The 12800-nt window shown below is 41.5% G+C and overlaps 1 protein-coding gene across 1 annotated transcript in view; it reads left to right on the plus strand.

Moving 5' to 3' along the window:
* snx25 (sorting nexin 25) overlaps positions 1–12800 on the plus strand; it is a 235333-nt gene that overhangs the window by 116252 nt on the left and 106281 nt on the right. Inside the window, exon 7 of the mRNA XM_060835382.1 lies at positions 11664–11734. Within this exon, the coding sequence (XP_060691365.1) occupies positions 11664–11734 (71 nt within the window). The remainder of the gene's footprint in view (positions 1–11663; positions 11735–12800) is intronic.

A 12800-nucleotide genomic window follows, 5' to 3' on the forward strand; every position in this document is an offset into this window, starting at 1 on the left:
CAGCTGTTGTGATGTATAAGCCAACCTTTTGAAGCTTCCAAGTGTTGTTCCAAAATAGGGGTCAACTTATCCATCAAAAATAGTATGTCAACTGCTGCTGTGGGTTGTCATTTTGAAATGTGAATAAAGTTCATAATTCATTTTAAATAAACCATGCCACATTAGTGAATTAAATGACCAAATAACATTAATCACAACCGAAGTGTTTTAAAACCATCAAATTCATTGTCTAAAGCATCCGATGCAGAGAGTTCATGAAATTTACTGAGTCATTTTTGTTTACAGTACCATTGTAATGATCCTGCCCTGGATTAGATTTGGTGCTTTTGCTGGTTATTCCTCCACACAAATCTTCATCATCATCTTCATCTATTGAATTGGATTTTTCTAGGCCCCAGGGATGTTTGTTCCACCTATTGTCAATCCATTAATTAACTCCATTTTTGTCTAAGTTGGCATGGATATGCATAAAATCTCTTCCAGCAAATTTGATTTTCAGCATGGCTTCACGTTTCAAAATTATCATTGGCTTTAATTTTGTCTATCAGCCATGCAGGCCAGTACCATGGTTATTTTGGTTTTTTTAATGTCGAGTATTTTTTCCACTAGATTTATTTTGAAATCTTTGAATTTCACAGTTTGGCTGCTGGGCACTTCATCCATGTTGGTTCAATGAAGTGATGGTTACGTGATTTTGCTGCTGTGTGATGAAATGTTTTTGAGTCTATAATGATAAATTGTTGGGAACTCTTACTTCTGGTGTTGAAGTCTTTTGGAAACCTCTGAGATATCTTGGTGTTCTTCCTGTAGAACACAAAACTCTTTTCTTCTGTAAAGTGGTGGCATGATGGCCCAATGATTAGCACTGTTGCCTCACAGGTTCGATGCAATCCTTGGGGACCCGTCTCTGTGGAGTTTGCACATTCTCCTTTGTCTAACTTGGTCGTTACTATCTCAAAGAATTCCAACAGACGTTTCAGGCTTAACCTCCCCTTGATGAAGCCATGCTGACTAAGCCCTATTTTACCATGTATTTCCAAAACTCTGCAGACTCATCCTTAACAATGGACTTGCAAATCTTACCAACAACTGAGGTCAGGGTTGCTGGCCTGTAGTTTTCCTCCTTCTGCCTCCTTCGCTTCTCAAATTGGGTGTTACATTAACCATTTTCCAGTCCATTGGGAACCTTCCTGACTCCAGTGATTCCTGAAATATGACCATCAATGCTTCTACAATTTCCTCAGTTATCTTCTTCAGAACTCTGGAATGCAGGCCATCTGATCCAGATGATTTATTGACCTTAAGACCTTTAGTTTCCCCAGCACCTTCCCCTTAGTGCTGGCCACCACACTCCCCTCTGCCCCCTGATGCTCTTGAAATTCTAGTATGCTGCTGGTATTTCCTTGGCTGGTTTTTAAAGGCTTCCCAATCCTCTGACTTTCCACTAACTTGACTACATGTATGCTTTTGCTTTTATGCAGTTTTGACTTCCTGGCTGTCCATGGTTGCCTCCCCCTCACCATACTATTGCTGCTGCTTCTTTGGGAGCTGTGCTTCCTGAATTACCCCCAGAAATCCAAATAACTTTAATCACAACCAAAATGTTCTAAAACCATCACATTCATTATCTTTAGCCGTTGCTGCACCACCATCCTCTTGGCTACTCTTTTTCCTGCCAATTAACTTTGGCCAGTTCCTCTTCCCCTCTGCACCAACATGCCACATTGCCTCCAAATTCCCCAAAGTGTATACTCACTTATAGAGTTGCTCCAGATGCTACTCGTCCTTCCTTACCGTGCTAGCTTACTGGAGGTATAGATCTTCTAAATTGTTATTGTCATAAATCTATCTTATTCTGTATCATTGTACCAAACCCAGAAGCACTCTATATCATGCTGGAACGATCTCTGTTAATAACAATTCCACTGAGTTGAGACTGATGATATTTCAAGATAGAGAAAAATAAAAATGTTTTAAATACAGAACACAGTGACTTACAATGATGGGTGGATTGAAAAACCATTACCATGATTTATAGTCTGCTTTTGATTTATTACTGTCACATGTATTGAGGTACAGTGAAAAGTGTTGTCTTACATGCTTTGGGTGCAGATCGTAGTATAGAAGTGGAACAGGGTAACAGAATAGAGTGTAGGGTACAATGTTACGGCTGCCAATTTTGAGTTTCTATTGACGTGCAGATCTAAAATGAAAGCTATTGTTTTTGGACTGAATGTCCTTCTGATATGTCAGCAATACGGTTTTTTTGAGAAAAATGAATTCAGAAATTGCCAGACGCAGACTGTTCATTTTAATCCTCCTGTCAGGATTAGTAAACTGGCCCATCACCCCCCTTTTCTACCCTTTTTAAGAACATGTTGCTGTGGATCATAGATATGAAAGGAGCAATCTTCCTTTGTTTTGTAGTTCTTTTCAGCATAAATTGATTATTAAGTAACATAATTCCTTGTTTTTCTGCTGAATTGCGGCATTCCAAGTGTCAAGGTCAGCACAACAAGATTATCAAAACGACCAAAAGGCTGTTGTACATCTTAAGGCTGAAATGGTAATCGAGGTTTCAAAATAAAATACTTTCTACTTTAGTGAATTGGGAACTGCAACTGTTTTTTTTGAGTCATTTAACAAATACAAGAATTGATTGGGAAATGCTTTCTTGTTGTAATTGTATTTGTGCCATGTTAATTTTTGCGTGTGTCCATTAGATTAGATTCCCCACAGTGTGGAAACAGGTCCTTTGGCCCAACAAGTCCACCCCGACGCTCCGAAGAGTAACCCACCCCCCTCTAAATTCTATAGACAATTCACCTGACCTGCACATCTTTGGACTGTGGGAGGAAACCGGAGCATCCGGAGGAAACCCGTGCAGACAAGGGGAGAATGTGCAAACTCCATACAGTCTCCCGAGGCTGGAATCGAATCTGGGACCCTGGTGCTGTGAGGCGGCAGTGCTAACCACTGAGCCACTGTGTCGCCTCTATGAAGGGTGTCTTTAAAATGTTTTATATTGCTAAGCCAGTGGCACATTTTTCTGGGCCTTCCTATTTTCTGTGTTGGGGAATAGATGGTTGGAGTGTAGAAAGACATATGCTTTTTATTCTTGAAGTAAACTCACATTTTATGTAATTGCATCCCTGAAATGGAAATAAAACCAAATAAAACTAATAAGTCTTGAACACACATACATTTATAGCATAATGGCTATAGAAGACTTTGTTACCACATTAACCATCTTGTGAAACGTACTTGAATTTAATTTTGACATCACTTAGGAACAGGTTTGTAGAACTCAAAAGCAAAAACTCCCTAGTAACAACCAAGAAATTATAAGTTAAGAGGACTGAAAGTCACCATTTGTATGTCAGGTTGGGGGAGGTTTGACTAAATGAGGTACATGCTAATGTGGGATTTTAGAGAAAGGTTGAATAAATTACCTAAGGCAAGCAATATTTCCATTTCCCTGTTGTACACAAATGACATTGATCATTATGAATATACTTTGGTAGAAGGATGTATATTGAAAAGAAAAACAACTCGCAAATCTCTGAAGTGAGAATTGTGCTTGACAAATAATCTCTATTTGACATTCCTTTGTGGGCCAGGCTTTCCTGTAAGATGGAGGGAAGCAGCATGATAGAGTGCTTGAACTACCATAAATCGTTGTTATGAAGTTGAAGGTGTGTACTGTACCTTTTTAAGAGAGCGTGAAAGTTGTTTTTGCAGTGAGAGCTTGCAGGCACCTGTCATGTGACTGATTAGCAGTCTGAGTGTACTGGTAACTTGAAAATTTGTAACATTTGGCTGTGAAACCAAGACCTGAGTCTTGATTGCTATTTTCACAACAGTTTGAATTTAACTACTCAGTTTAAATTATGCCCCAAGATACTAAAACCCAATTGAATTAGAAATTTATTGTTTTTGCCAACATTGAACCAATGCGATGATCCAATGCTTAGAGTATAAAAAAGCCGGCATTTTGAGAGTTAGCGAGAGGATGGTCAATTGCCATCGTCAGAGTGATTGTGAGCAAAAGTCTCTCTATCAAAGGTACCTTTTGGAGCGAAGATGATGACTCAGGGAGATGTTCAGCTGAAAGAAGATAGACGCAGATAATGACCGCCATTGGGTGGTTTTGATGTTAAATTGATGTAATTTTAATCGAGGCTTTTATTAGATCAGTGCATTGTTATGGAATTCGAAGTAGGATAACCTGCATTTAAGAGAAAGGAGGCTTAGAATTGTAAATAGTTGTTGTTTAGTGTTTATATGGATGGTGATGGGATAATGTAGGGGGACAGGCTTAGATTAGTTCACAGGCCGGTGCAACGCTGAGGGCCGAAGGGCCTATTCTGCACTTTATTGTTCTGTGTTCACTTCGAATTAAATAATAAATTGATATCTTTTTTTTTCTTTTGAATAGTGGAATTTGGGAGTTCTCTGTCACTCATACTTTAACAGGTTATGAGATAAGGTGAGCTTTTGAGTGTTTGGTTTAATTAGCAGCGGGGTTCACCATCGTGTCGTACCATCCTTCAGTAAAATTAACCATTTAAATGCTGCTATAGAAGGTAGGTTGATGCAGAATGGTACCATGTTCCAGTGTACATAAATAACTTGGTTTCATAAAAGGAGTGCAAGTTGGTCAGATTTACAGTAATTTTCAACTTGTAATGTTGAAGAAGTGAGTCTAAAGGATATGTGGGAGTTGTGGTTAACAATTATCGACCATAACTAGTCATTGCAATAATTAACAAGAGACAAAAGCAGAATGCAGTTTGCCTAATTATCAGAATACAAGTCTGAGCTCTCCATAAGGAGCTGAAAATGTGTTGCTGGAAAAGCCCAGCTGGCCAGGCAGCATCGAAGGAGCAGGGGAATCGACGTTTCAGGCATGAGCCCTTCTTCAGGAATCTCCATAAAATGGTTGCTTTGTGCTCAGGTGAGGCTATAGCTTTAATACCATGTTCCAGTGTGCTCACGATGTGCAATGTGAAAGAGGTTCATGAAACTGACCTTAGTGGTAAAGGACTTTTTGTGCACAAATTAGAAAAACCTAGAAAAAAGGCAAATGTCAGACATTTGTGAGATAGACATGTTTGTAGAATAGAATAAGTTAATCTATAATGTATTCAACACTGAATTCAGGAAATTCACTGAACACAAGAATAGTTAACTTCAAGAGTAGTTGCCTGAAAAGATAATTGGATCAAAAAGTTTGGAACAATTGAACAAGCAGTTGAACGTTGAATGAGACATCTTGAATAAATTAAATAGTTACCATTCCTCTGTTTAAATGTCTTATGAGACAGATTTTTGATGTATGGGTTGCAAGGAAGGATCTTGCATTTGTGAAAACATTTCTCGAAAGTGGGTAGCTAAATATATTGCACAGCCAATGAGTAGTAACTTACTCCAGTATAATACCTTTCAGCGCACTTTGTTCAACAGTGGTTTGAAACTAATGTGACATCTTGGTTTTGAACATCATTCTAAGTTTGCAACTTCATCATGATGTGGGGAGACGATGGCCTAGTGATGTTATCTCACGAGTAGAAGAAATCTAGTTTGGTTCTGGGGACCTGGGTTCGAATTAAAATTAGTGGGGACAAAGATTGGAATTGAGAGTCTAATGATGACATTGAAACCATTGTCACTTGCTTGCTTCACCAATGTCATTTAGGAAAGATACTGGTGTCCTCAGCTGGCCTGGCCTACTCCTGATTCAAAACGCTAGCAATGTAGTTCACTCTTAACTGCTCTCTAAAATGCTCTAGCAAACCACTTCCGTGTAACTATATCAGTAGACAGTCTCAGAAAAGAAATGAAACCAGAATGACAACCTGCATTGACCTAACTACCGGAAATGCCAATGGTAAGAACAACCCTGTTGACCCTGCAAAGTCTTCCTTGCTAGCATCTGGCAGTTAATGCCTAAATTAGGAAAGGTGTGTTTCACAGTAGTCAAGCATGAAATAGTTATGCTAATGGAATAATACCTTTTACAACATTCCAGACACCACCATTACCATCCCTGGATATATCTTGTTCCACTGGCAGGACAGGCCTGGCAGAGTTGGCAGCACAGTGGGGTGCAGTCAGGAAGAAGTGGCCAAGAACAGTGGGAAATCACAAGATTGGGACGGCTACAAAAACAAACTGAGGATAACAAATAGAGTAATAAGAAAGGAGAGGATCAAATATGAAGGTAGGCTAGCCAGTAATATTAGAAATGATAGTAAAAGTTTCTTTCAGTGCATGAGAAACAAACGACAGGCAAAAGTATACTTTGGGCCACTTCAAACTGATGCAGGAAGCCTAGTGATGGGAGATCAGGAAATAGCAGGAGAACTTTACAAGTACTTTGCGTCAGTTTTCACAGTGGAAGACATGAGTATCCCAAAAATTAAAGGGAGTCAGGGGGCTGAGTTGAGTATGGTTGCCATTACAAAAGAGAGAGTGCTAGAAAAGTTAAAAAGTCTTAAAATTGATAAATCTCCTGGCCCCAATGGGATACACCCTAGAGTTCTGAGAGAGGTGGCTGAGGAAATAGCGGAGGCATTGGTTGAGATCTTTCAAGAGTCACTGGAGTCAGGAAAGGTCCCGGCTGATTGGAAGATGGCTGTTGTAACCCCCTTGTTCAAGAAAGGATCAAGACAAAAGATGGAAAATTATAGGCCAATTAGCCTAACCTCGGTTGTTGGTAAAATTCTAGAATCCATCATTAAGGATGAGGTTTCTAAATTCTTAGAGCAGAGTCTGATTAGAACAAGTCAACATGGATTTAGTAAGGGGAGGTCATGCCTGACAAACCTGTTGGAATTCTTTGAAGAGGTGACAAGTAGGTTAGACCAGGGAAACCCAGTGGATGTGGTCTATCTAGACTTTCAAAAGGCCTTTGATAAGGTGCCACATGGGATGCTGCTGAGCAAGGTGAGGGCCCATGGTGTTCGAGGTGAGCTACTGGTATGGATTGAGGATTGGCTGTCTGACAGAAGGCAGAGAGTTGGGATAAAAGGTTCTTTTTCGGAATGGCAGCCGGTGACGAGCGGTGTCCTGCAGGGTTCAGTGTTGGGGCCGCAGCTGTTCACATTATATATTAATGATCTGGATGAAGGGACTGGAGGCATTCTAGTGATGTTTGCAGATGATACGAAGTTAGGTGGACAGGCAGGTAGTACTGAGGAAGTGGGGAGGCTACAGAAGGGTGTAGACAGTTTGGGAGAGTGGTCCAGGAAATGGCTGATGGAATTCAACGTGAGCAAATGCGAGGTCTTGCACTTTGGCAAAAAGAATAAAAGCATAGACTACTTTCTAAGTGGTGAGAAAATTAGTAAAACCAAAGTACAAAGGGATCTGGGAGTGCTAGTCGAGGATTCTCTAAAGGTAAACATGCAGGTTGAGTCCGTGATTAAGAAAGTGAATGCAATGTTGTCACTTATCTCAAGAGGGTTGGAATATAAAAGCAGAGATGTGCTACTGAGACTTTATAAATCTCTGGTTAGGCCCCATTTGGAGTACTGTGTCCAGTTTTGGTCCCCACACTTCAGGAAGGACATACTGGCACTGGAACGTGTCCAGTGGAGATTCACACGGATGATCCCTGGAATGGTAGGTCTAACATATGAGGAACGGCTGAGGATCCTGGCACTGTATTCATTGGAGTTTAGAAGATTAAGGGGAGACTTAATAGAGACGTACAAGATAATACATGGCTTGGAAAGGGTGGACGCTAGGAAATTGTTTCCGTTAGGCGAGGAGACTAGGACCCGTCGACACAGCCTTTAGAATTAGAGGGGGTCAATTCAGAACAGAAATGCAGAGACATTTCTTCAGCCAGAGGGTGGTGGGCTTGTGGAATTCATTGCTACGAAGTGCTGTGGAGGCCGGGACACTAAATGTCTTCAAGGCCGAGATTGATAGATTCTTGTTGTCTCGAGGAATTAAGGGCTACGGGAAGAACGCTGGTAAGTGGAGTTGAAATGCCCATCAGCCGTGATTGAATGGCGGAGTGGACTCGATAGGCCAAATGGCCTTACTTTCACTCCTATGTCTTATGGTCTTACGTAGTTTTGTGGCACCAGGTCAAATATGCCGTGAAGTCTTGGGCACAAGGTCCTGATTGCCATGCACGGATATTCCTGAGCTGATGAATCAATATTGTTCCATGTTGAATGCCATTTGCAGGGATAATTGCGATTAACAGGGATGTAGAATGTATTTTGGATGTGGAATTGTAATGTCCACCATCAGTGGCTTGACAGCATCACAGCTGATCAAGCTGTTTGAGATCTGTAGGACATACCTGCTAAATAGGGCCTGCAGTGAGGGAACCAAAAAGAAGGGAAAAATATACTTGACCTCATGCTTACAGTGCTTTGGAGTTGCTGCAGCAGTTGTAGCTGTCCATGATAGTATCAATAGGGGAGACCACCCCACAATCCTTGTGGAGACGAAGTCCCTCCTTGAGATTAAGAATGCCTTTCATCCGTGTTGTGTGCCGCTATCAATGTGCTAAATGGGACAGTCTTCAAGCAGATCTGGCAACTTAAAACTGGGCATCCACGAGGCATCGTGGACTGTCAGTAACAGCTGAACTCCAATGTAATCTGAACCCCATGGTTTGCCAGATCCTTCATTCTGCTGTTATTGCTGAGCTACTGGTTCAGTGAAGATGGAGGCTGGCATGCTAGGGGCATGTGTAGCTGATGTGTTTATATAGTTGGAGAACTTCAGTTTGTGATTAGCAGTAATCTCAGGTTACCGCTGGTCAGACATCAATGATGATAAAGACATGAAAGTTAAGGGGAGATGCTTTAGATTCTGCCTTGCTGGAGATGGTCATTATCTGATGTTTTCATGATACAAATGTGATGTGCCACTTGTCTTTTTCCTTGTTTGAGGAGTTACGTTGCAACTGACCACCAAGATGAAATATAGCTGAGGAGGAGTTACTTTCCTGGGTCTTTGTCCCAGTGTATTGGATTGACTGAGACTAAATAATATTAGAAAACCTGGTGTGATCCTTTTACAAGAGCAGATGAGCTAACATGACTGGACAGTGACTCAGGAACATTTCTTCCCTCCCCAACTTAATTGTAAAATGGATGTGGCTTTTTGAAAAATCTGATTGCATAAATGGAGTCTTCCTCACAGTTGAACATATGGAACTGAAAATATAAATGAGAGGTTCCTTTATTCAACAGAATGTTGCATGATTGGAATCTACCCAAGTATTCCTGCTGCAGCCGATGCAGTATCCTACTTTGAGAACACAGAAACACACTCTCACTGATCTTTACGCGGTTTTTGTTCAAAAACCAAGTGATTCATACCCAAGAACTCTGGGAAGCTAGAGAAGTGATTGCTGGGCCTCTTGCTGAGCTATTTGTATCATCGATAGTCACAGGTGAGGTGCCAGAAGACTGGAGGTTGGCAAACGTGGTGCCACTGTTTAAGAAGGGTGGTAAAGACAAGCCAGGGAACGGTAGACCAGTGAGCCTGACCTCGGTGGGCATGTTGTTGGAGGGAATCCTGAGGGACAGGTTGTACATTTATTTGGAAAGGCAAGGACTGATTTGGGATAGTCAACATGGCTTTGTGCGTGGGAAATCATGTCTCACAAACTTACTTGAGTTTTTTGATGTAGTAACAAAGGAGATTGATGAGGGCAGAGTGGTTTTTTTTTTAGATTAGACTTACAGTGTGGAAACAGGCCCTTCGGCCCAACAAGTCCACACCGACCCGCCGAAGCGCAACCCACCCATACCCCTACATTTACCCCTTACCTAACACTACGGGCAATTTAGCTTGGCCAATTCACCTAACCCGCACATCTTTGGACTGTGGGAGGAAACCGGAGCACCCGGAGGAAACCCACGCAGACACGGGGAGAACGTGCAAACTCCACACAGTCAGTCGCCTGAGTCGGGAATTGAACCCGGGTCTACAGGCGCTGTGAGGCAGCAGTGCTAACCACTGTGCCACCGTGCCGCCCACCATGTGATTTATATGGACTTCAGTAAGGCATTCGACAATTTTCCCCATGGGCGACCGTTTAGCAAGGTTAGATCTCATGGAATACAGGGAGAACCAGCCATTTGGATACAGAACTGGCTCAAAGGTAGAAGACAGAGGGTGGTGGTGGAGGGTTGTTTTTCAGACTGGAGGCCTGTGACCAGTGGAGTGCTACAAGGATCGGTGCTGGGCCCTCTACCTTTTGTCATTTCCATAAATGATTTGGATGCGAGCATAAAAGGTACAGTTAGTAAGTTTGCAGATGACACCAAAATTGGAGGTGTAGTGGACAGCAAAGAGTGTTACCTCCGATTACAACAGGATCCGGACCAGATGGGCCAATGGGCTGAGAAGTGGCAGATGGAGTTTAATTCAGATAAATGTGAGGTGCTGCATTTTGGGAAAGCACATCTTAGCAGGACTTATACAATTAATGGTAAGGTCTGAGGGAGTGTTGCTGAACAAAGAGACCTTGGAGTACAGGTTCATAGCTTCTTGAACGTGGAGTCGCAGGTAGATAGGATAGTGAAGGAGGTGTTTGGTATACTTTCCTTTATTGGTCAGAGTATTGAGTACCGGAGTTGGGAGGTCATGTTGCAGCTGTACAGGACATTGGTTAGGCCACTGTTGGAATATTGCATGCAATTCTGGTCTCCTTCCTATCGGAAAGATGTTGTGAAACTTGAAATAGTTCAGAAAAGATTTACAAGGATGTTGCCAGGGTTGGAGGATTTGAGCTACAGGGAGAGTCTGAACAGGCTGGAGCTGTTTTCCCTGGAGAAGGCTGAGGGGTGACCTTATAGAGGTTTACAGAATTATGAGGGACATGGATAGGATAAATAGACAAAGTCTTTTCCCTGGGGTCGGGGAGTCCAGAACAAGAGGGCATAGGTCTATGGTGAGAGGGGGGGTCTATAAATACAATCCCAATAAGGTGATCATCCCTTTCTTATTTCTGCATCCACCCAAATAACTTCTCCGGATGTATTTCCGGGAATATCCTCCTTCAGCATAGCTGTAATGCTATCCCTTATCAAAAACACCATTCCCCCTCATCTCTTGCCTCTCTTTCTGTCCTTCCTGTAGCATTTGTTGTTAGGCTTTGTTGAGTAAGCTTTTAACGGTGGGAATGTGAGTGGAGAGATAATGGCTGAAGATTGTACCAGCAGTTGAAGTGCACGATACGTGGAGGGCCAGAATAAGAGAACAAAGATTGCAGTACGAAATGCAAGACAGCAATCTGTATGTACAGACTGATTGATTGGAAAATGAACTTGAGTTTAATTTCAGTGCAAGGAGGAGTAGAAAGTGAGTCTAAATGCAATCCTGAAACATGGATAAATACAATAATACTTTAATTAAAGAGTGCATTATTGATGTGGGAAAGATTTAAAAGGGACCTGAGGGGCAACTATTTCATGCAGGGGGTGGTGCTTGTATGGAATGAGCTGTCTTTAAAAGGCATCTAGATGGTTATGTGAATAGGAAAGGTTTAGAGGGATATGGGCCGAACACTGGCAAATGGGGGAGTTTATGGATCCTGGTCAGCATGGACTTGTTGGACCAAAGGGTCTGTCTCCGTGCTGTATGACCTTATGACTCTAATTCAAAATGTTCTCTCTCTCAAACAGGTATCAAATTGTCGTTGAAATAATTCAGGCAACTACAATCAGCAGCTTACCTCAGATGAAGAAACCAAAAGGTAAGCATCCTGCTTGGTTCCTTTCCAGTGCTTTCTGACCAATAATTAATTCACAACCTACATAATCTCAACATTTAGTTGTAGCATTCTTATTAATTTCTCATGCAGTATATGAGCTGGGGACCTTTTTATTTATGTGCAATGTAAGGGAACATCCTGTCTGTGTAGTTAAGTCTTGCTGTTACCCCACACCTAGTTTATTGTCATAAATCACTACCTTGAAGGTTGAAGGGTTATTACTAGACTTCCACAGACTACTCTGGCCTCTGGGTAAATTGTCCTAATGTTGAGTTATTGGTGTGTTTATCAGCCTATTTTGTTTGACACACCATCAGCAGTGAGACAGACAGTGCCCTTGGCTGTGAATATTGCAACAGAAGCAAACGAGTTAGTCATCAAAACTGAGATTCTTGTCTGGTCGTTTCTTATTTTTGGTTACTTGTCAAATAACTGGACTGACCTATTCTCATTTGAGTTTGCATTCAATAATTCAGCACCAAGCAGGTAGTGGAATGAGTTGAATAGTTTTCCATGTTTTCACTCCTGCATTCCACATAGATAACTCTGATTGAAATGAGTTCATTTTGTTCCCATTTCTTATTGAATTATAAATCTTGCCAAATACTGTCAGAAGGAAATTACAATTGACTTCAGCCACTGTAGTTTGAGAGTGGACTGTCAGTATAAGAATTAATGTCGGGTAAACACTGTCTTTGTCTGCAAACTTGGCTAGAAACATTAACATTTGCTATTTGTTTCTGCTGTTCAAAGCTTAGGTCTTGGCAATCTTCTGGTAATGGTTTTGTGTAAAACATTTTGTGGTATGAAGTTACTTGTTTGCTTGAAATTAGATCATTGATTATTAATGTTATTAATACAGACCATCCACTAGAATGATATTCTGCAGTACTCCACTGCCTAATAAGTCAAGTATTCATCCCCATTAGTTGTTGCATAGCAAAGAGCACTGGAACTATTAGCTTGTTTTTGAATGTGACGCGAGGGTTGAATGATAGATCTGTGCACCGGTCCTTGTGTTTTGGTGTATTAGTGTAGATCATATTGA

This window comes from Hemiscyllium ocellatum, chromosome 2, assembly GCF_020745735.1.
Source record: "Hemiscyllium ocellatum isolate sHemOce1 chromosome 2, sHemOce1.pat.X.cur, whole genome shotgun sequence".
NCBI lineage: Eukaryota > Metazoa > Chordata > Chondrichthyes > Orectolobiformes > Hemiscylliidae > Hemiscyllium > Hemiscyllium ocellatum.